Raw genomic sequence first — 24,055 nt, forward strand, 5'->3', positions numbered from 1 at the left:
TTCTGGTTTGTTTATTGACTTGAGTAGACATGCTTTGAAAGTAACACAACTGTTTACTGGCTATGTGACCTTAAGTAAGTTATTTACTCAGTCTCCTCAATTATGAAATCTAGGCAATCATTATTAAACTGTCATTAATAACAGCTGCTGCTAATATCAAACATCTATCACTTTGCACAAATGCATTTTAATTCTCAGAATAAGACAGCCCCTATCATTTTAATTTATATGCATATGTAAACTGTCTAGTTTCAAAGTAACATTTGTAAAAATGTTACGAAAAACTACAGCACATGTCTAGATGCTGTTATTTGAATATTTAATAACAGATTCATATATATCTAAATATATCCATCTAACAAGTTGATACTTAAGGTGATTATGAAAATATTGTATCTTGGGCTTGAAACTAGATAGAATCTTAAGTACGGGGCCTTTTAGTGTGAGTAAAGAATATGCTTGAAAAATTAAGATTCACTGAGCACTGACTAGGTGTCATGCAGTCTTCTGAATATTTTAAAACATATTTAATCTTCACAGCCTATGGAGGTAAGTAATAGTATAATCCTGATTTTACTAAAGAGTAAACAGACAAGGAGAGGGTAATTTGGCCAACGTCACTTTGCCTAGTGAGTGGTGGAACAGAAATTTGAAACCAGGCAATATGGCTTCAGAATCTATGCTCTTATCCACCCATGACTCTCTTTCAAAGAAAAGCCAAGAGGTTATTTAAAACTGAAAACCTAGAAAGTAACAAGCAAATTTTATAATTTTTATTCTGTTGTGTTCAACATATTATAAATTACAAAGAAAAAATAAAAGATACACAATTTTTAATTTATGAAAATTCCTTATATTTTCCCACCAATTATTTATCAGATTGTGTTTTCAGAACTTTTATAAAAGCATCTTTTGGAACTTCAACATTGCCAATTTTCCTTAGTTTTTTCTTTCCTTCTGCTTGTCTCTTCAAAAGTTTCATTTTTCGGGTAATATCACCACCATACTGAAAAACATTTTTAAAAACTACAAGTCCCACAGAAAAATAATCCTACAATTACCTAGAGACATCAATACAATTACAAAAACTTTACAATTATTATCCATGAAGTAGACACCTGCGAAGTGTCTTCCTAAGGGTAACTTCCAAAGTTACCCCCAAGCAGATCCTAATTTTACTGTCTTCTCAAAAGAATAAAGGCTTTATTTATTTATTTGTTTTTGGAAGAAGATGAAGATCCTCAAGGAAACCCAGTACGACATTACGCATGTCAAGGAAAAGTTATCCATCTCCTTACTGATTCAAGGGCTTGAAATTTTAGATTTAGCTGTAGTCTAATACAGAGACTCACATAGGCTTAAATGTGTCAGTCCCCATGCTAAGGATTTAGAAAAAGCATTTATCATTTAATTCTCATAATAACTTAATCTTTTTTTTTAATAGACAAAACAGCAAACTTGGCAAAGTAATGCAGGAGAGATGGATTTCAATTTCAGTTTCAACTCCCATTGTAAGACACAGTTATTGTCTTCAAAATCTGTCCTTATAAATTAAAACAATAAAACATTATCCTGATCATAACTATTATAAAAATGTTCTTAGATAGTTGCACATAAGGAAAATTTTTAAAATAAGATGGGAAAATGTGATCAAAATGAGTATGCTATTATTAAAGTCAAGCTGAAATTTACCTATTTAAAAAGAAAACGTGGAGATGAGATAAAGGGTATTATAAAAACCAACAATGGAAACCAATGTATTTATACCCCCTCTGATTCTAAACTTATAAAATAGGTATATTACAAAATAGAACACATGTAGATACGTACGCATTTTGCCAAAACATTTTTCCTATAGGCTTTCACACTGTAAACGAGAAAGTTCTGTATAAGTACATAACTTATACTATTTAAAAGTACTTATTTTCAAAATCAATCTCCCCTTTAGTAAACATATTAAGATCAGGTCACGCCTATATAAAATTGCCGTAAGCAAATAATTAGATAGCTTAAATGCTCTTGTATTTATTTTCATGTATTTGGAATAAAATAGAAAATTAATTCAACATGAATATCAACACAAACTTTGTTAAGAATAAAAAAAGGTCAAGGCTTTTGGGCAGTCTTGAAGAGGTCAAATTTAAGCATGGTATGAGCTTGATTACAACAATTATAAAAGGTCATTTCCAGCTCAACCTAAAAATACTACTACTACTACCACTACCAAAAAAACTAAAATGGTTATTATCTCATTACTAACTCTACCGAATGTGGGTCAAGAGTGACTAGGAATATAAAGAACGATATATTTTACAAAACCCATTTCAGGGAAAACAAAATTTTAATATAGTCATTTAAGCAGCAATAAACTAATCTATTTCTATATAATGTATCTGAGAAATTTGGAGGATCAAAATTTGAAAATAGCTCCACTTTTTTGTATTCCATAAGAAGATATAAAAGTCTTCTTTAAGGTATTCTCTACCTCAGCACATTTATGTTTGAATGATTATTTGCTAACTGTTTTAAACTGCATTTTCCTGGATGTTCCCCTATTATAAATAAACTTCACTCTGCCTAATCTCTGGGCATTTATGAAACACAAAATAACTAAAGCAAAATGGTGTTAGGAAATGAAATTCACTGCAAATAGAGGCTTACAATTTATCCCAAGACTACTGCAAACCCCTGAAGCCTAACATGATACCAGCATTCCTCTCTCACCTTTACAATTTACAACCTGACTAGCTCTGAGGAAGTGATATTAAATGCTTCAAGTAAAAATCATAATTTAGTTTTGTCTCTTGCAAGAATTACCTCCAACACCTTTTTAATTCCAGTTCCTATTAGTTTATAATCTACTTAAAGAGATAAAACCATAAAAACTTTATAGAAATTCATTAACCATGAAATTCAGTGGGGTCACTGAATAAAATAAATGGAAATAAAACTCCTCACAGCATATATATTAATAACTAAATAATTATCACCCAAAAGTGTCGTATAAGTAATTCAAAGTAATAGTCATCACTTTAGTAGAATTAAGAGATTAATGTATCTATAAGTAGGAATAAAGTTTAGGACAATGTTAAGTTTTTTAATATTCTTTCATTTTCTATGTATATCACTGCTAAAACCAACCAGTGTTGGTTGAAAAATGAATTTCAACTCACGTTTCTCTTGCAATGATTTTGCTTCCAAGAGCAGCTTGAATTGCTATCTCAAACAGCTGCCTAGGAAGAGAATCCTTCAGACGTTCACATATGGCTTTACCAGCAGAGTATGCTTTGTCTCTGAGATAGAAAAAATGCAGTTATTCACATATCCTAAATAAGAATATTTAAAGTAGCTTTCTAGTTAATATGCATGTCAATGTAAAGGCTATTAAGGAGACACAAATGGAACTTGTTTAACATAAGCATCACTTAATCTCTGAATCGTATATGACCTTTCTGATTGCAAAACTAACAATCTATTACAGAAAATCTAGCAAAATAAAAACCATCCTTGATGGGCTTCCCTCACCCATAGAATACCACTGTAAAACATTCTAGAATGTTTGTTAAACATATATCCATCCTTGTAGTTATTTTTCTGCATACATATTTATATTTGTTTTTTACAGTTTGGATCATAGTGTTTATGATATATTCTACCCTTTTTTACTTAATAGACATTTTTTACAGCACCAAATATTACTCTACAATATAATTTCAATGGCTTAATAGATTTATTATATGGGTGCCCCATAATTTATTTTAACCAATCCACTATTTCTTGAACATAGCGGGGATTTCATTTTTCATTATTATAAAAGTTTTAATGAAAATAAAAAACTTTTTGTTCTCAATTCTAAATTTATCATAGTTTAAAAAACATTTTCTTTTACTTTGTCTCATGTGGTAAGGGAAACATTTCTTTCCATGACACTACTATTTTTGGCTATTGTAATTCTGTTCTCCTTTTAACAGTTTGGAAAGAGAAGCATGGAAAAAGAATGGAAGGAAAAACTAGTACATGGAAATTTGATTACCTTTAATTAAGTTTTCAAAATGTAGCTGTCAAATAAAAATGAGCAACCAATAATTAAATGAAAACATCAAAAAGTGGGTACTTTCACATTCTGTGATTAGTTTCTATTCAACTTACTTGTGTACAACAGTTACTAGCTCTTCTACAGTATTTCCATTCAGTAGAATATCCATTTTTACAAGTTCTGCAGTCTGGTAGCCTGCATCTTCGTAGTCAAAACTAACAAGGAAAAATGTCCAAGTGATAGATAAACATTATATTTCCCAAGAGATTACATTTTTTTTCTTTTCAAAATATCTTTTTTCTACCTCCTGCCATATCCTTCCCAACAGATCTAACTTTCAAACAAAATGTTACATATAAATTTCAGATGAATTGATCTACATGACCACGGTAAGGAACAAACGTCCTCATCTTTTTACATTTATGAAATTAGGTACAAAAATCAAGGGGAACATGCTCTACTAAAGGAAGGGGAAAAAACTGTGAAGCCAGGCTAAGAAAATGGATCACTGAAAGAAAATGTCACCTACCCAATGTTCCCTCCTAGCAGCTGGCTGGCTGTAGACAACAGTATATTCTAGTGAGTCATTCTCAGACTCATGAGTTGGGTTTCTTTTTAGTTTTCTATTACCAGTTAAATAAATGCTATGACAGTGCTAAGCAGCCATTAATAAATGAGACTTCTGGACTTCATATATGGCTCTTCAGTGTGAACCTTCACAGGGCTTTTTTGAGAATGAAATGAGTTAATACATGTAAAGCACTTGAACAGCCTAGTACATAAAAAGTGTTAAGAACAGAGCCTAGCTGAGCACAATATGCATTTAGTAAGTGTCAACTATTTCTATTAACGATATGGTCAAAGCTTAAAGTGCTAATCAAAACAGGTTTAACTTACAAAACTGATGTCTTATGAGAAAGAAAATTTCAATTATGCTTTCATGTCTTTGCAATTATGGATGAGAACATGTGTATTCCTCCTGCCTTAATTTTATTTTATTTTATTTATTTTTGCGGTACACAGGCCTCTCACTGTTGTGGCCTCTCCCGGTGCAGAGCACAGGCTCCGGATGAGCAGGCTCAGCGGCCATGGCTCACGGGCCTAGCTTCTCCGCAGCATGTGGGATCTTCCCCGACCAGGGCACGAACCCGTGTCCCCTGCATCGGCAGGCGGACTCTCAACCACTGCGCCACCAGGGAAGCCCCTGCCTTAATTTTAAAACAAACCGGTGCCTAGAGTTGCAAATGTTTGGCTTCGAAAGGTTTTCAGCAGGAAGGTCACTAAGTGACACTAATACTCTCTAAAACCCGATTACTGTCTAAAGTGTTGCCAAAATCCTTTCTTTTTTCAACAAACATCATTAATCATATATTATATAAAGGTACCATGTTAAGTACTATGCAGAATAAGAGGAGATAAGACATAGACTTAGTCCCTAGACTTTCCACCTTGTTTACAGCTTTATAATTTTCTATGCTCCAAAATCTTAGAATTTCAATTTTTTAGAACGTGAAAAATTATCCACATGTATTTTTGAACATAAGAATTACCTTAATTTTGGAAGCTGGAATTATTTTTACATAGTTCAAAATAAACCATGTTCTCTCACTTAATGTGAAATATATTTAATTTTCCAAGCTAAAAGATTTTTAAGACCACTTAACTCAGAAAGTCGTACCCAAATGCAAACTAGAATTCACAGACTTTTGTTAAAAGTGTTATAAACACTTAGTAATCATTCTTTTAATTATAGTAATTGTTTAACAACTTGCTGCCTCAATTCAGTTTATTTTAGATTACATTGCTACTTATTTGCTCAAGCTCTTGTCTGAAAGAAGACATAGGAAAAAAATTCGCTGACGTATTAGAAAAAATAAATTCTCAATACAAATAAAGAAGATTCCTTTGTATCAAGAGTTATGCTGACTCTCTTCACTGAAAAGCTCATTTCACAAAGTAAACTTCCAGGTCACTGTAGCATGTTCTTCAAAACATTGGGATCTTTCTTTGAATGTTAATTTTAAGTATGAATGTACATTCATGCATGTTTTACAGATGTGAACATTCACTTTCCCATCAACTTCCCCATTATATTTTACATTTCCTTTATATCCTAGTATATGCTATCTAGTAATGTAGGATTTTAGGACACTAAGGGCACCTAGAGTTATTTGCCTTAACAAAAAATACTCCCACAATGCTATACTCTTTCTTCAGTTTTACCAGGCTGTTCCTCCATGTACTTTTATGGGATAAGATAATGGTTTTCATGATGCAGACCACTTATTCCTGAGAAGACCAAGTTATTGAAGTGTTCACAAATACAGGGGCACACCTAGCATTTTTTACAGACTAAATATGTACTTCTATTTTCCAAATGTACACAGATGCTCCTAGGATTACATAACATACAAATACATTTTAAAAGTGTCACTGAGGTCATAGTAGCTTTTTCAAATTATTATAATTTTTAATAGAAATACAGGAGTACAACTCCTCTCATGAACAGGGCACTAAAATTTTTGCCATTAAGAGAGGAGTAATAGGGGCTTCCCTGGTGACGCAGTGGTTGAGAGTCCACCTGCTGATGCAGGGGACACGGGTTTGTGCCCCAGTCCGGGAGGATTCCACATGCCACGGAGTGGCTGGGCCCGTGAGCCATGGCCACTGAGCCTGCGCGTCCGGAGCCTGTGCTCCGCACATGGAGAGGCCACAACAGTGAGAGGCCCACGTACCGCAAAAAAAAAAAAAAAGAAAGGAGTAATAGTTTGATGAATCAAAGAAATTCATTCTTCCATTAAGCAAATTACAAGTACTCTGTAACACCTATAAGCTTGCTCCAAGCTTTTCTAACCTTACAGTGTGATTCTCAACCATCTTCAAGATCACTGAGATTAAATAAGTGGAGTATTAGTAAACACTTGCTGGTCAATATTTCATAAAAAATTGTCTAAGTATCAGAGTTTCCCATTAAATTTTTACCTAGCATATCCAGAAGACAGAGATTTCAAAGAATCATAAAAATCCACCACAATTTCATTCAAAGGGAAGAGATATTTAAGCATTATTCTATTTTGGTCAATATACATCATATTCTTCTGAACTGCTCTTCGAGCCTGAAAAGGGAATAAAAAATGTATTGAATGATAACCTAATCAAATAATGGTTTATTTAATGGATATAGGAAGATGTCAATTATCAACTTTAAAGAATGGGCAAAACGAAGGAATATTTTTTTAATGATCTAGTAAAAACATCTGACCAATATTTATAATACAGGAAGAACCATTTTGTATCTCAATTACAATATATTTGCTACCAAAGCTTTTAATCCTTTGTCTTTATCAAACTACTTTGTCTTTTTTATTATACAGTATTTCACTTAACAATAAATCAAATTAGCTACAGATAAAGTCAAAGTTCTAATTTCTTATTTTACAAATAAAAGAAATTTAGGCCCAGAGAAATTAAGCGACTAAAGTTAAATTTTTTTGTGACAAGACAATTAAAATTCAAGTCCACTAGTCATTTGAGAGTTCTTTTCAATATATGTCAGAATATTTCAAATACGTACTTTTTAAGGACTATGATTATATCAAATTTGTGGATTAAATCATTTATTACAATGTGGCAAGAACTAAAGCAAACTGAGGAATACCTTCCAAACAAAGGTCTCTCAAGTATTATAATTATCTTTCAAATGATACTCAATTTCAAATACTCAAAAAGGCGAAAGGAAATTATACTTTACTCAAGTTAAAAGGCCATCAAATTCCTTTCCTTTAGGCTAAAATATCAATTCAATAAACACAGATGATCAAAAATTCTGGCTCTATTTTTTTATTTAAAAATCAAAATACTGTAATTATATACATGTATATCTACATGTATAAATAGGTAAAATATATAAAGATATAGATCTTTATGAAAATTTCTTTTGTTAAATTCAATGTGCACTACCGAGAGAAACAATTCAAAACCTAAGCTGGGTACCACTGTTTGAGAAGACTAAAGTTTACTTTTGTATCAAACAGTATTACATTTATACCTGGCAAAGCATCATTATTTTTCCAATATATTCATCTGGTGTGATAATGGTGCCCAAAACAATCGGCTCCAAATATTCTGTTACTTTTGACTTATCAGGGAATTGTGCAGGATTGATGATTGTAATTTCCTTTTCTCTGTATTCCTAAAAATAAGAAAAATCACCAATAGTTAAAAAGAAATCTTAATAATTACAATGTTTTAAAATTTGTTATTTATAATATATATTAGAATTTACTGTTACTGAATGTGTTGGAATAAACACAAAAGAATTCTTAAAGGTTAGAATATTATCTTAACACACTTTAGATTAAAAACTCTCCAACTGTAATCTTTAACATTAATAACCATCATTAATATATTCTGGTTATTGACATTTACTAAAACACATTGTGTACACCACTTAGAAAAATATGATGGAAGAATACATTTTAATCTGCCCCTTATAAGGCACTGTAAGTAGTTTCTCAAGTTAATTTTGTTGGAAAATATTTACAGATGCCAGTTAATATTTGTTTAAAATGAATAGATTGCCACTTAGACTGAATACAATATTGTCTCTACTGTTAACTTGAAATCTAAATTTCCTACCACCACGTAGGACAGAATGCTTTACTTTTCATAAGATGAATTACTTATGACCGAAATTATACTCTTAATCTTTGTGCTGAATTTTGAACAGTATTTTCAGAACTAACTCTACTTTTTACCCTTAGTAACAGACTAGTATTGATAATGTGGACGTTTTATCAGGTTAAGAAAAATACTGCATAAATTAGTTCTCAAGTAACTTCTCCATCATAAGGTAATTCAACTTTTATTACTATTAATCAAGAAATATTTAGTTTTAATAGCTATTCAGCTACTGGTGTACTAAAATATTTCTCTTGTATTCTGCACACACATACACACACACATACATTTATTGAGTTTTCCTTTGTATGCTGACTCACAACAGTACCTTTATCAATTTTGCTGATGAAAGAACAGCTTTATATGGAACAGTAGGTGTTGTCAAAATAACAGAAGCATTATATTCTTGCTCAAGTCGCTGGTTGAAAACTTCCATATGCAAAAGTCCAAGAAATCCTAACCTGGGGGAGAAAAAGCCAAACTCCAAAATGTTTATGTCCCACGGGCTGTATTTTCTTTGATGAATATACTGCTACTTTGTGGGGGAGGAGTGGAATCAAAAGAGTCATTCAATCTATCACATCATAATTAAATGCTAGCATAAATTCATTAAATAAGATAAAATCTTCCATTGGTAAAATAGCTTTAAAACTTACCCACAGAATATGAATCCACAGTGAGAAATAGGCAGACATTGTTTAGTTCATTTTACACTAATATGAACTTATCTTCAGAAATGTTAAAGAGCAATACACCATTTAAACTTTACTTTTCAATAAAAATGGAACACTACAACATAACTGAATCTTACCTCCAGCCAGCACCTAGGGCAAGGCTACTATCCCGATGAACTGTCACACTGGAATCATTTAGAGTCAGTTTTTCTATAGCACTCTTCAGGTTATTATATTCAGATTGGTCTATAGGGTACATTCCTGGGGACACAATGATTTCTAATTATCACATGTGAAACGCTGCCTAGAAAAGCTAATATGCACTGCTGCCAAGTTCAAAATTAATCGCTTAGCTTTTAAATTACTTTCTGTATTTCACTGACCAAAATACTGGTTTGCTAAGAAAACTATAAATATTAAGTTAAATCGGCTTCAAAGTATTTTGCGAGTTTCATAAACGTTGAATTTACCACTAGATTCACACTCAAAGTGATGTTTTTGCTTTTGCAAAAAATACAGAGAAAACAAAAAAGAACCATGGGAATTAAGCCTATCAGGAAAATACATTGTGTTTATTTTAAGAAACAAAAGTGCAAGACATCCACAACCACAAATGAAATTCCATGAGCAGATAAAAAGCAGAGGTAGAAATGAAAACAAGAACTACTGATTCGTCAGATTCTCTTTCACCTCAAACCCAAGTCCTCACCTCTTAAGTTCTTCAAAATCCAGATGACTGACTTTGTCTTAACAGGGGCAGGGAGAGTTAAACAACATTTATAATTCCCAATGAGAAATACAAAAGCGAGAAAACAAGGAATGGATACCCGGTACAGAGTAACCAGATGACCTTCAATCAGGTCTTCCTTTTTCAAATGTATGTAATATAATGCAGAAATAAGAGGTTCTGAAGTTATGCACACATGAGGTGACACTCTTCTCTGCCATGCCTACACTAGTATAATACAGTATTAAAGAAAGGCCAGCTAAGGGGAAGGCAGTCAGTAATGTCCACTGATAATCAGTAATAAAAACATCCTAATTAGGAAAGTATTTCAAACACAATGACCTACTCTCTAGTGAAACAAGAAGGAAGTTCATATTACTGTGCTCTTCCAATATATCAGAGGGCTTGTTTAAAAGGTTAATTTTTAAGAAGTCCTAAAAAAATTTAGGAAATTATCTCCCACATAAAGTTTCACCATACATATGCAATTAACTGCTATGTAAATAGCACGCCCACAAAAAAAAAAAAATTAAGAAAAACAGAGTAACTGTTATTTTAACAGGAATTAGCTGCTCTTTAAAATGAGTATTTCTAATAAATTTTATTTCAATTTAGAGTAAACTGGCCCTTATCCTTTGAATATGTGCGCTCCTCACCTGCAAATACCATTGGCTTCGCTGATTTAAACCCAGGCAAGGGTTCCACTGGTTGTTTATGTAAATATAATGTATCTCCTATTTGTGCTTCAGTGACATCTTTCATCCCAGCAATCAGATAGCCCACCTGTCCTGCATATCTAAATAAAATTATTATATGGAAATATTTACTGTTTTCATGTTTCATGTGCACACTCACAATCAGCTCTACTCTTCTAGGAAATGATCACACTTTCCAAACAAAACCTCATCAAACTGAAACTAAGTGCTACATATCAATTCTCAACTCTAAGAATCGTCAGCAAAAGAACATCCCATGCCTTACAATCCATTACCAAGGACCTCTGCAATACAATAAGCCTAGGGACCTTCTTAATGACTCTGCCCACCTCTGCATATTAAACAACAGTGAAACTGATAAATGCAGAAACATAAAACGCTCCTTGTAATATTTGTTTTATTAGTGAATTATATTACAAATGTCCTTTAAAAAAGAAAAGAAAAATTTTAACCAAGCAAAAAAATGTGAACTCTCAACAAATCTGATTATCTGTTTGATGTGCCTCTTGCAGGAAGAGCAAATCCAAGATTTCAGAGTTGTAGCTTTTTTTTTTTTTTAAAGCAAACTTCCTAAATGATAATTTCCATTTAGGATGAGGTACAAAAATCTTTACTAAAGATGCAGTAATTGTCAATATATATGCGACACAATATAGACAGACTTTGCATAGCACAGGGAATTATAGCCATTATCTTGCAATAACTCTTAATGTATAATCTATAAAAATACTGAACCATAATGCTGTATGCCTGAAACTAATATAATACTGTAAATCAACTATACTTAAATAAGAATATAGACAGATTTTAGAAATATTTGAGAAAATTACAATAGACTTTATGACTTTCAATTACCTAAAAAAATGACAAAATAGTGCAGTTTTAGACATACAACATTAAACTATCAATTGTGGCCTATATAGTCACCTGGTTCATATCCTGAATTTGACAAATGATGAAACAAAGACCTTAGAAAACTATGTGCCCAAGGTAATCTATCTTAGTATCTGGGGTACTAATGGAATAGGCACTCAATAAATATTTGTTTTATAAGTGAACTCAGAACTCAGTTTTATAATGTACACTACCTTGCTAACCTCAAACACCATAAATTCTTGTTAATCAAAGTTTTACCATGAATTCCACACTAAAGAAAACAATTATCGAATTTTCTTCACTATTTTATGTTGAAAAATCTAATTACAAAAAAATTATATGTCAAAAATTGATACCCAGTATGGACATGGATATGGATGAGAGAATTATCTCTTCCACTGTCTCATCAAGTACATCAATGTTGGACCCAGTCTGCAACCAGAATATAAAATTAGTTGTGGCTAGTCAAAAGGAATAAAAAAATACATCAAATCCCTACTGTCCCTCACACATGAGATTCTTTTTCAAAGAGGATTCACTATGTAGTTGCATTCAATAATCAGGTTTTGTTTTTTTTCTAAGTTATCAAATTGGGATCATTCTAAGCGCACCAAGTTAAGAAAGGCTGTGACAGAAACACATACAAGTGTCTTTTAATTACTAATGCAGATTACTTACAGTTTGTGAGTTGGCTGCTCATTAGGATTCAGAACTCCTACTTCGTTAACTTCATATGTCTTTTGAGTATGCGTAGATACAATTTTATCTCCTTTGGAAACCACTCCATCAAATAATGCTACATTGGCAATCACACCCCTATACTGGTCAAAGGTGGAGTCAAATACCAAAGCTCTCAAGGGATTTTTGCGATGCACTTTAGGACTATTAAAAATAAGTAAAGAACAAACACTAATAAATTAAATTTAAATAATAAATAAATTAAAATCTTAATATAACACCTTTTTTAACTCAAATATTATGCTTAATTTATTCTAGTACAGTTGATTAACTGACAGCTAAAATAAAAGGACGTTTCTATAAGGTATAATGCCTATATTAGTTTTAATTCGACCTCAAGTTTTAAATACATTTTAAATGACTGTTTTTAAATTACTTATGAAACTGATTAAATATATTTGTTCAGGATTAAGAAAAAACAATAATTACCAATGTATTCAAGTCTATTGCAATAATTGTTAAGAGATCTCTATCATCCTTTTTTTTTATTTTTCTATACTGTATTTGCCTTCTATATGTTACTAAAAATAAATTAAAAATTTATTCTCACTGACTGCAAAGAGTACATTTGCCATAGCTACTAAGCTAAAATAGCAGATCAAACTGATGGACCTTGTACTGTTAAACAAATAGTATAAAAAGAGCAAAATACATACGGGGGTATTCTTTTGATGACTGCCTGAAGAACACTTTCAACATTCGTTCCAAGTTTAGCAGAAATCTAAAAATATGTATGTGAAACAAACACTGAAAAAGTTAAGACTTCACTTTTCTATCCTTGTGACTGAGCTTTATAATTAGAAGGGAAAAAGAACTCTAAAATTTATCAATTTGCTTGAAGAACTTGGTAAAAGGAAGCACAAAGCATATAACATATCAACAACTGCCCTTCCATTACAGTTAGGTGATTCTCTGGTATTAAATTACAAAAGCATTCTGATTATGGTATTGAAAGAACAGTGGACTAAGAGTTCAAAAAAATCTGGGTTATAATCATCACTCCACATGTAATAAATGACTTCAAACAATACACATTTCTTTAAGCTTCAAATTCTTCATCTGATAAATGAACTGATTTTTCATATTTTACCTAAACCTCAAGGTTGCTGTGTGAATAAGCAGTATTTGTGGATATCATACAGGTAACTGTAGGGCATATTATTACTATTGTTCTCACACTGAAAATACAGGTCAAAAGACTCAAAACACATGTGCATTTGACTCACCTTTGTCATTACCAGTAATTGAACTTATCTCTGAAATCTTTATTTCAAACCCAATTCCATGAATACTTCCTCTTACCCTTTAAAGTCCCTCTAGATCAGAGTTTCTCAACTCGACACTAAGGACATTTTGGGCTGGATAATTCTTTGTTTGGGGGGCTGTTCTATGAACTGTAAGATGCTTAACAGTATCCATGGATTCTCATCTACCCACAAGATGCCAGTAGCATCCATCCCCCAGTGTGACAACAAAAAAGGACTTCAGACATTGCCAAATGTTTCCTAGGGGCAAAACTACCCCCTAATGAGAACCACTGCTTTAGACTCTAGTACATTCTTTGCAACAATCCTTTAAGATCACAACCTCTAATCCACTGAATAGGCTACTTTTTTTTTTCATTATCCATTCACCCCCCTGCCTCTTTTCACAGCTGAGACTCCAAGGGTCAACTGTTTGTGATCACTCTGTTTAACTACTTTTTATTCTCTATCCTAAGCAGTTGGTAAAACCTCAACTGTGACTGCATCCAACTATGTGCCTTTTCTATGCCTATAATCAGAACAGCTTAACATTGCTGGAGAAAAGACAAGTAACTGGTCTGGTTGGTTTCTGTAAGTTCATGACCACAGATCTCAATGTGCAGTTAACATTTCCTGGTAGTCCCAGGACACATCCCTTACTAAATTCACATTGTCGCTCATTAAGATAATTCACACCACCTTCCTTTTCAATCTACACATTTTCCCTATGGCCAATTCACTCTCAGATACGGTTGCCTCTTACTTCATTTAAGGAAACAGAAAACATCAAAAACTCCTTTACCCAAACATACAAATCCATCTGCACCTGTATACACAACCTCTTTGCCTTCTCTCTTGTTACAATCTATATTCTCACCTCTCTGAAAACTCAATCCTTGCATCCTCCTCTTCTGAATCCTACTCTCTAATACTTCTCAAATTCTTACTCAAAACCCCCTACAAATTGATAATAATGTAGTGTAGTCTGGCTTCTAGGACCTCTTTTTCTACCTACACTTCCTCCCTAGGAAACGGCATCCATTTCTGTGGCCTCAATACTACATACATGCTAGAGACTTTTAAATATCTTCGACTCAGCCCTCTCCACAAATGCCAGAATTGTAGATTTATGCAATATCTCTACTTGGATGTCTAACAGACTTTTCAAACCCACTATGTCCAAAACAGAGCTTTTCATTTTCCCACTATGTCTGTTCCTCCCCGAGTCCTCTCCATATTAACAAATACCAGTATTCAACCAGTTGCTCAAATCCAAACCCTCCTTGATTCTTTATTTCACTTCCTTACACGTAACACACCAGCAAAATCTACAGTATCCACAAAATACACATCAAATTTGCCCACTTCTTCAACATCAGCAGCACATACTTAGCCACCACCATTTTGCACCTGGGCTACTACTACAAGCTGGTTTCCCCATATCTCCTCTTACCCTTTTTTAATCCACTCTCTATAAGGCAACCTGAATGATCAGCTTATTTTCCTCTCTTGCTTTAAAATTCTTTCATTATCTTAAAAATTTTAAACCCTTTAGCACAGCAAAAGTCCCAGAATGACTTGATTCCCACCTAACCTACAAAGCCGTTTCATCTAACTTGCCTTCTTTCTGTTCCTTAAACATGCCAAACCTTGCCAAACATGCCAAGCCTTTACACTTGCTCCTTCCTCTTCCAGAAATGCATTTCTCCCAACTCTTCATTTCTTCAAGTCTCAGTTCATCAGAGAAGAATTCCCTAAGTTACTCTGCATCACAGCTCCTCTCTGAGAAAAAGACTTTTTTCATTGTTAAGTATGGTAATTCCACCTGGAACAATACACTTCCGTTAATGTATTTCCTTGATAACCTATGTCTCATTCAATAATTACTATACTTACTTCTCTTTTTACTTATTCAGTGAGTGCCTCCCCAAGCAGAATATAAACACGAGACAGAGGTCTTGCCTGTACTGTTCACTGCTATTGTCCCTAGCTGGCACACACCAAATTAAGTATATGAATGAATTTTGTAAATATTTATTAAAATCTGAACAGTTAATTATACTTCAATATAACATAATCCAAGTCATGATACCATAATTTCAGAACTGCCTTACAATGAGGTCCCTCTTCATAATAAAAACCATTAAATTCTACGTATATATCCAAGAAAAAAAATTATTGCTTTTTCTCGTTATTATCAAGTTTATATAATCATCCAATGTGTTAAAATTAAAAAAAAACCAAAAAAACTCACTTCATCAGCTGAAACTTGCTTTTTCAAAACTCAAACAAGATTGAAAGTGGAAGCTAAACATTATATTACTGCACTGACAGACTTACTACACAAGCATGTAGCACAGCACAGTTCAGTGATGGCTATTTAACACCCAAAGCACCATTTAAAAGGTAAATTTAAAAATTCAAATTTAAAATAGTATCAACTTTGATATAAATAAAATCTATTTCCAAGAATGATATGTACATATGCCTTGAAATTAGTCTGACCCTGCTCTTCAAAGAGAATATTTCCATAGAGGCAAAATGGCATACAAGAAATAATACTATAAAGAGTTGCAGGAGGCCTACATTTCAGTCCTGGCACGTTAGCTAACTAGGTCTGTAACCTTAAGAAAGTGATAAAATCTTTGACTCTTAGTCTTTTCAACTGTATCATAAGAGTAATTTCTATCTGTCCTAACCATATAATAGGGATTTCTGGCAAAGATCAAATGAAATATCAGTAAAAAAGAACTTTGTAGAACTGTAAGATAATAATATACTTAGGCCAATTACCTGAGATTTTTGAAAGTAAAACCAAGTCTTCTAAAAAAAAAGAGTATTTTACCTTAATACATTCATCACTTGGAATATCAAACACCTTTTCAATTTGTTTTTCAACGCTTTCAGGATCAGCATTCTTCAGATCTATCTTAAAAAGAAAAATTCATTATGTCTTAATATAATTAAATTAAAATGTATTATTTATTAGTGGTATTTGGAGATAGATAAAAGCATACCTGCTTTTAAGCTAACTGACCCCTTTATGATTTTATTTTCAAAAGTATTAAAATAAGAATAATCTAGAAAAAGGCAATATAATTTTAACAAGCATGGCCACTGAAAATAGGCAGACAGCAGAGCAAGCATGAAACTGAGGCAGTTAGCTATTCAAGGCAGAAGAGTTCAGTAACACCATGTAAACCGATTTTATAAGTTAGATATAACTTATAAAAACAAACTGTCTTACCTATAAGCAACCTTGCTTCTTTTAAACCTAACTTCAATATCAAAAAATAAAACTGAATGCCATGCAGATTTTTAATTAAGACTCTTAATTTATTAATTTTAAAATATAAAAGTAAGCTTTATCAACACTGCTCAATTTAGCACTTAACTGTTAAGTGTCCTGTGTTACACTATTTCATCCTAGTTCATAAGGTCCTTTTCTTTTCCTTTATATGGTTTAGTCCAACACTATTGTGCCTGCCCTGCCCTTTACTACAGAAACAGCCCCCCATCACTCCATGTAAGTCAGGGAGACCATCTTCTCAACTACATGCCAGGGTATAGGAGCTTGAGCTGCAATTTTATCATATGCAATTCAAAGAAATAAATCCCACCAATATACAACTGACCCTTGAATAACAAGAGTTTCAACAGCACAGGTCCACTTGTGTGCAGATTTTTTTTCAATAAATATGTAAAAATACACTTGTAGAACATCATGTGCAAGACTTGTATTGAGTGGATAGCCTATCCCTAGCAAAGGCATAAGATGAGTGATATTTAACATAAAATTAATAATGTGTTGGTTTTCTTACTGTTTTATAACTTTGCTTTCAAAGAATTACATTACCATACAGTATGCCTCTCATAACTGGAGAAACTGCATATCAGCCTATAATTATATATAAGCATATTTTTTTAAAATGTAGCAATGTTTCCAATACTGTTATAAATGTGACTGTAATACTGTATGCCATAAAAACTTTATAAGGATTCATTCATTAGTGTATATGCTAGGTTTCCATGAAGCAATCACATACAGTATCATACCATAAAGCAATCATATTTCTGCTTCATTATCAATGTGTGAATCATTATACCTGCAAATGAATATGAAGTTCTTTTTCACATTATGTTTTAATTTTTTGATGTCTGGTGTCAGTAATACATATAACATCTACAGTGTTTTGTATCACCTAAGACAATATTGATGTAAGTACTGAGAGATGATTCACCTTATAAACAGATGACATAAACTTAGGGTATTGATAAATAGAGTACTGTAAATATATTTTCTCCTCCTTATGATTTTCTTAGCATTTTATTTTCTTTAGCTTACTTTATTGTAAGAATATAGTATACAATACATATAACTACATATAACATACAAAGTATGCATTAAGAGACTGTTTAAGCTACTGGTAAGGCTTTGGTCAACAGTAGGCCATTAGTAGTTAAGTTTGTGGGGAGTCAAAAGTTACACGCAGATTTTTGACTTTTCTTTTATATAGTTTACAAAGTAAAATAATAAATAGCACTGTTGTGCTAACAAATTACCTTGTTTATGACTGGAATTACCAATAGCTGTGCTTCAAAAGCAAGAAAGAAGTTTGCTACAGTTTGGGCTTGAATACCCTGGAAATAACAAGACACAAGACACTAAGATGATCATTCCACCATTTATGGCAAAAGTTGTAATTCAAGACCATTCCACACATCCTCATCAAAAGCAAAGGTACAAGGCAAACTATGGTGTCTATACTTCCATGCATCTGGATCATTCCCTGTGAAAATTTCTTTCAGTTCATGAAATGTTTTTTAGAGGGCACTGTATTAGGCTTTGGAGACAAAGTAGTAAAACACAGATCCTTAAAGACCTCTAAGCCTCCCAAAGGACTCTTGTGACACATTTTGTAAAGCCCAGTATATGTAAGGTAGAGACTGACTCTCCCTGACAGGCTCAGGGAAGATTTAACACAACAACAAAAAAATCTTTGGGTTTTGAATGAAGAGTCTGTGAGAAACTGAAACATATCAAAAGCTTACTTTAAATAGTATATCATAGCTCTTATATTCTCATCTCAATATGTTATTATGGTTATATTTATACCAGAGAACTTGGTAATGTTATTGACATGTTTCTTTAAACCTAACACTTCCCAAATTATTACCTTAAAAACACCCCAAATGACCTCAAAAATAAAGATTTATTTTCAAGTTCTGCTAAAAAATTGAAACCTCAGATTAAGAACTGCTTAAAATTGAGGTTTTTTTGGCAGGATGTATATATAACATGACATACTTCAAAAATCTCTTGAACAATTTCTCTTAACATTTTTGAAAGAATGAACTAGTCAACTTCACAGACAACTTTAGTGTAATAAAACTTCAAATTAACAGGACCAAAACATAACTTTAAGTAATAAAATAAATCTTATTTTCTTCAAACACAAAAATTCTATTTCCCAAAGCATTTTAAGGAAAACCCTGGAACAACCAAGTAGCATATCACATCATATAAAATTAAAGTACCTACCTCATTTGCATCCACCACAAGTAAAACACCCTGGCAAGCTGAGAGTGACCTGGATACTTCATAACTAAAATCAACATGGCCCTGAGAAACAAAAAATATTAATGCCTCTAAGTGTTGGAGTTTAAATGTTTCTTAGGGAGGGGCACTATGGTAAATATATTGACTCCACTGGATAAAAAGTTAATAGGTTTCTTTTTTAGCCTGTGCTTGTGAAACAACTGACACTAACATAAGAACACTGAGAAAACAAAAAGCAAAGTGAGGTGTTTAATGTTCAGTTCAAAACCTGAAAAAAGGATTTGTTTGCAGTATTAATACAAGGCTGACTTTAACAATAGAGAAAAAATTGATATTAAATTTACCGGTGTATCGATGAGATTTAAAAGGTACTGCTTTCCTTCATAATCATAGAAGAGAGACGCTGTCTGTGCTTTAACAGTGATTCCTCTTTCTCGTTCCACTTGCAATTTATCAAGAACTTGTTTATTATTTTTTGTTTTATCAATTGCCCCTATAAATACAAATGTTTATTGATATTTCTGAGCTTTTAAAAAGAGACAATACTGCATATACAATTAAAACCAAACTTTTAAAAAGCATGGTAAAATTATCAATTATTCATTGCCATTAATTAGGTATAGAATATAAAATGAAAATACCTGTTAGTTCCAGGAGCCTGTCTGCTAAAGTACTTTTGCCATGATCCACATGTGCAATGATACTGAAATTTCTAGTGTTTTCAACAGAGAATCTAGACATATCAATTTTTTCCTAGAAAGGGGAGAGACATATTACATTTATGAGTATAAATTGTGCACAATATGAAACAAGTATACTAAATTAAAGAATGTTCTTTTAGTCTTCTTAGAACAATTTCATTTATAGCATTTATATTGTTTATATTATTCCTCTGACAGTAAAGGGACATATGGCTAAAGTCGTATTACAAGCAATGGATTACAACAGGACCATCAAAAACATTGGTTTCACTGTCAAAGGTGACCATATAGCTAAATAAAAGTCTCATAATATTTCCATCACTCGAGGGCCAATGAGGAACTGAATGTACTTTCATGAATGGAGAACACAAGATACGTAGAACTCTACAGCCTTAGAGCAGCGGTCCCCAACCTTTTTCGCACCAGGGACCGGTTTCATGGAAGACAATTGTTCCATGGATGGGGGGCAGGGGGAGGTTCAGGCAGCCATGCGAGTGATGGGGAGTGATGCGGGGCGGCAGAGGAAGCTTCCCCCCCCCCCCCCCCCCCCCGCTGGACCTCACCTCCTGCTGTGCGGCCCGGTTCCTAACAGGCCTCAGACCAATGCTACCACTACCGTGGAGCACCTGGTCTAACAAAATCTCTTGAAACAAAAAAGCTACAGAGAAGCTGAAAGAATAAAAGGAAAAGTTTTCGCCCCCATCACATATTTAATCAACAGTCTACTTAAAAATCTGTGCTCCTAGTAGAGCCTTCAGAAGTTTAATTTAGATGATTTTGTTATTTGACAACTTCTTTGGAGAGAGAGAAGGAAAAAATATGACCACATCAGGAAAAAAAGCCTCTTTTTTTATCACTTTAATTCTTAAAATATTTTGAAAAGTTAACTTCTGATTTTTAGTTGCATACACCTTTACTGTTTTACTGAGACTCACTGCAAATTGCTAAAAACTGGTATTTAAGCAGATATGTCAGTTTTTTGTACTCAAAACATTTCATTTTTCCAATCAAATTTTTATCTCCTAACCAGCAAAAAAAAGTGAAATTACAATGAAATACACAACTCTCGTGAGCTTAAGTTTCCTTTTTTTTGTAAGTGCTCCAATACAAGGCGCACAATAAGAGTGCAACTACACCTGAAAGGAATTCTGCAAAAAAACTAAACCTGATTTGTTTGCCCCGTGGATTCCCCCCGCCCCCAACATTCAATTCAAAAGATATACAGTCCTGCACCATTTTTAAGATCTGGGAATTGCAACATAAATCCATTTTACATTCCACAGGCATTTTAGAAAAGGGTAAAACCGAATAATTATAGTCTTTTTTATCCGCAGTTACTCACAACTTGCATTCAGTTACTTTACTGCCTAAACTGTTATCTCTTCACAGTTATCAGACAGTACAGTTTTTAAGAGTCGCTGGAGCCCCACCTCCTCCAACCACAGGAATAGTCACAACTGCACAAGCCTGCTCCGGCTGAGGCTAAACGAAATAATAAAACAAACAGAAGCTAAGGCATACCCAGCACTCCTTACAGTCTAGGTACTGGGCTAAAAGGTCTGTGCCTTACACCGCGCAAGCCTCACAAACAGCCATTCGGAGTTTTATGAGCATCTCATTCAACAACGTTAGAAACAGTCACAGGAAGGTCAGGTAACTTGCCCAAGTCCCATGGCTAAAAAGTTGCACGAAAATGGAACGAGTAGCTTCCCCAGTAGGCTTTTAAAATTAAATACATGCTGAGACCAGCACCTCGCATAAACAATAAAAGACTTCTGATATCACCAATGAGGAAAGTTAGGGCGTGACTTGCCCAAGGTCACACTGGTGAGCAATGGAGTCAGAAACCCGAGCGGAGCCCGCGCCCTTCTCAGAAGCGCAGCCTGCGTTCACAGGTAGTCCTAGGAAGGCCGACACATTCCCAAATTCCCAAATTACTTATAAGTAATTTAATATGGATGTTGGTGTATAATTTTTATCTTCATAAAATGGGCGAAGGCATTAGGATTAGAAGTGTTTAAACTGAAAAAGTATCCAAACACAAGTACAACAGTAGCAAAATAAGCCCCCTCCCAACTTTTAAAACTTGGCTGACGAGAAACTCAGAGGCGGTCACCTTGCGGTCCGCAGAGCTGTAGCTCCTGTCCGGAGTCTTGGACTCGGCTGCAGCCCCCCGGGTCGGCGCGGGGCGAGGCCCGGGCAGCCCCCGACGCGCCGCCCGGGTGGCCCAAGCCGCCAGCGCGCGTCTGCGCCAGCAGCCCTGACCCGCAAGCGTCCACATCCCCCCGCGCAACAGAATCGTCAGGAGAGGGTCCCGAGACGCGACGGCGCCATCACCCCCGGCTCCGTTTCCTCCAAGACGCCCCCGCTAGGAGCTGAAAGACAGGATTCAAACACACTTTCGGAAGCAGGGAGGAAGACTTAAGCTGCGAACCACGGCCCAACTAAAGGCCCCGGCAGCACTCCCAAGACGCTCGGCGACTCGCTGACGGCCGGACGTCGCATGACGTCTTGACGTCAGCGTGCCTCCGCGCGGAGCTCTAAGGAGGTCACGTGAGGGAAGCTCTCGCGGGCAGTGTTAGCAGTTCTCTTAGCGAAACCTTGGGGGTTAACCTACCAAGTGGTAAAGTACGAGAGTAACTTTTAAAATCTGGAAGCTGAGGTGTATTCTCCATGTTATCTGCGGTATCGCTAGTATTGAAGTGCATCCGAATGGAAACGGGCAGTAAAATTTATTGCAATAATGTATCCTAGGAAAGTTTGGGCCAGAAGTGAAGGAGGAAAAAAATTACATCCTGAAAGCCCTGTCTCTATCACCTTCGGGTTACCACTTCAACAGTGTTTACCTTGTGGGGCAGGCAGAGCTCTAAGGTGGAGGATAATGATAAGAGATAATGAGACCTGTATACCACATCTAGTGTCTGTCTCCCACTATCTCCCGTGGGCTTTTATGCAATATCCAGGGTCTGGTACAGAAGAAAAGCAGCAGCTGTGTTGAGTTTACCATTGTACTGTTTCTAGTTTTTTCTTGGGACTACTGTAAAACAATACTTGATACATCACTAATTGCTACTGTCATCTTACAGAATGAACTTAATAGCCACCTTGAAATGTATTGAACACAATCGTTTCTAATAATTCATATAAGTTAGTGTTGCCCAAATTTCAGTAATTTTAATATTATCCTCGATTTTCACCATGTCCTCATACCACTATTATTAAGTGATATTTTTCTTTAAATCAACTTACCTTTTATACTTGAATGAGTTTATTTTAAAAGAAAAATTTGTATCATTTTCTATAAATGGAAAAAGCACTGTGACCTGTCCTAAATTTCAAAGTAAAAATAAGTATAATTAATACTAAATGTGATTCAATTCTAAATAAATGTTACCTGATAAAGGCTCAGAATCTCTCTTGATTAAAAATGGGGATGAATAAGCATTAAAGAATTTTAAAACATAGCACCAAACTGAGATAATTCTTCTTGACCTAATCAGCAGTATTGAAGTAAAATTGAAAGAAGAGTTTTCTCTGTATGATTCAGTGTCCTTAAGGCCATGTCTATGTTCAGCCTAAAATTATCTTGGTACCTCCATTAGTCTCACACTTTGGGAATACTGTAATATCTTATTTGGTTGACATTATCCTCCCAGACCCAAGATGAAATATGTATTTATTAGAAAAATACTGAGCCTGCCTGTCATGTAATGTACTAGATGTGCAGACTCAGACAAATTAAGCAAATTGTCTGAAATTGTATAATAGGTAAATGGAAAAAAATCTATATTTGAATTCAGATTAAAAACCAAAGCTCAAACCTCTACAATACCTTTGACAACACAAGATCATTTAGTATTCAACCTGGGAAGAAAGGGGAAGTGGAGTCACTCTAAGTTTCAAAGTTGAGGTATCATTTTTTTTCTGGGCCTTGAAGGATAAAAAGGTTTTCTGAAAGAGATAACTGGAGCCTAATCAAGCAGAGGGATCATTGCTAGCATAATTGTACTTACTATGTTCCCAATACTATTCTACACACTTTGTATATATCAACTCAATTCTTACAGAGCCCTCTAATGCAAGTACTCTTATGATTGTTTCTA

General features: G+C 34.1%; 2 protein-coding genes across 5 annotated transcripts in view; one reads left to right on the forward strand and one right to left on the reverse strand.

The window, feature by feature from the left end:
• The window catches only part of GNPDA2 (glucosamine-6-phosphate deaminase 2), a 30,934-nt gene extending 29,474 nt beyond the window's left edge, over window positions 1-1,460 (forward strand). The window contains exon 8 of the mRNA XM_060148248.1: window positions 1,445-1,460. The gene's annotated coding sequence lies outside the window, so the exon portion shown is untranslated. The remainder of the gene's footprint in view (window positions 1-1,444) is intronic.
• GUF1 (GTP binding elongation factor GUF1) lies at window positions 819-22,413 on the reverse strand. Of its 4 annotated transcripts, none has more exons than XM_060148240.1 (17): window positions 22,069-22,413; window positions 19,893-20,004; window positions 19,596-19,744; window positions 19,234-19,314; window positions 18,255-18,332; window positions 16,537-16,620; window positions 13,104-13,168; window positions 12,388-12,591; window positions 10,774-10,913; window positions 9,528-9,651; window positions 9,045-9,177; window positions 8,085-8,228; window positions 7,019-7,152; window positions 4,150-4,251; window positions 3,174-3,293; window positions 1,831-1,867; window positions 819-1,006 (listed from the first exon to the last, which is right to left on the reverse strand). In XM_060148240.1, the coding sequence occupies exons 1-17, from the start codon at window positions 22,231-22,233 to the stop codon at window positions 869-871; spliced, it is 2,010 nt and encodes a 669-aa protein (XP_060004223.1). In that variant the 5' UTR covers window positions 22,234-22,413; the 3' UTR covers window positions 819-868. The 4 variants fall into 4 exon arrangements, with proteins under 4 accessions (XP_060004223.1, XP_060004224.1, XP_060004226.1 ...); XM_060148242.1 differs by lacking the exon at window positions 819-1,006 and adding an exon at window positions 1,013-1,543; XM_060148241.1 differs by lacking the exon at window positions 19,234-19,314.
• Window positions 22,414-24,055: the final 1,642 nt, after the last annotated feature.

This window comes from Lagenorhynchus albirostris, chromosome 4 (assembly GCF_949774975.1).
Source record: "Lagenorhynchus albirostris chromosome 4, mLagAlb1.1, whole genome shotgun sequence".
Taxonomy (NCBI): domain Eukaryota; kingdom Metazoa; phylum Chordata; class Mammalia; order Artiodactyla; family Delphinidae; genus Lagenorhynchus; species Lagenorhynchus albirostris.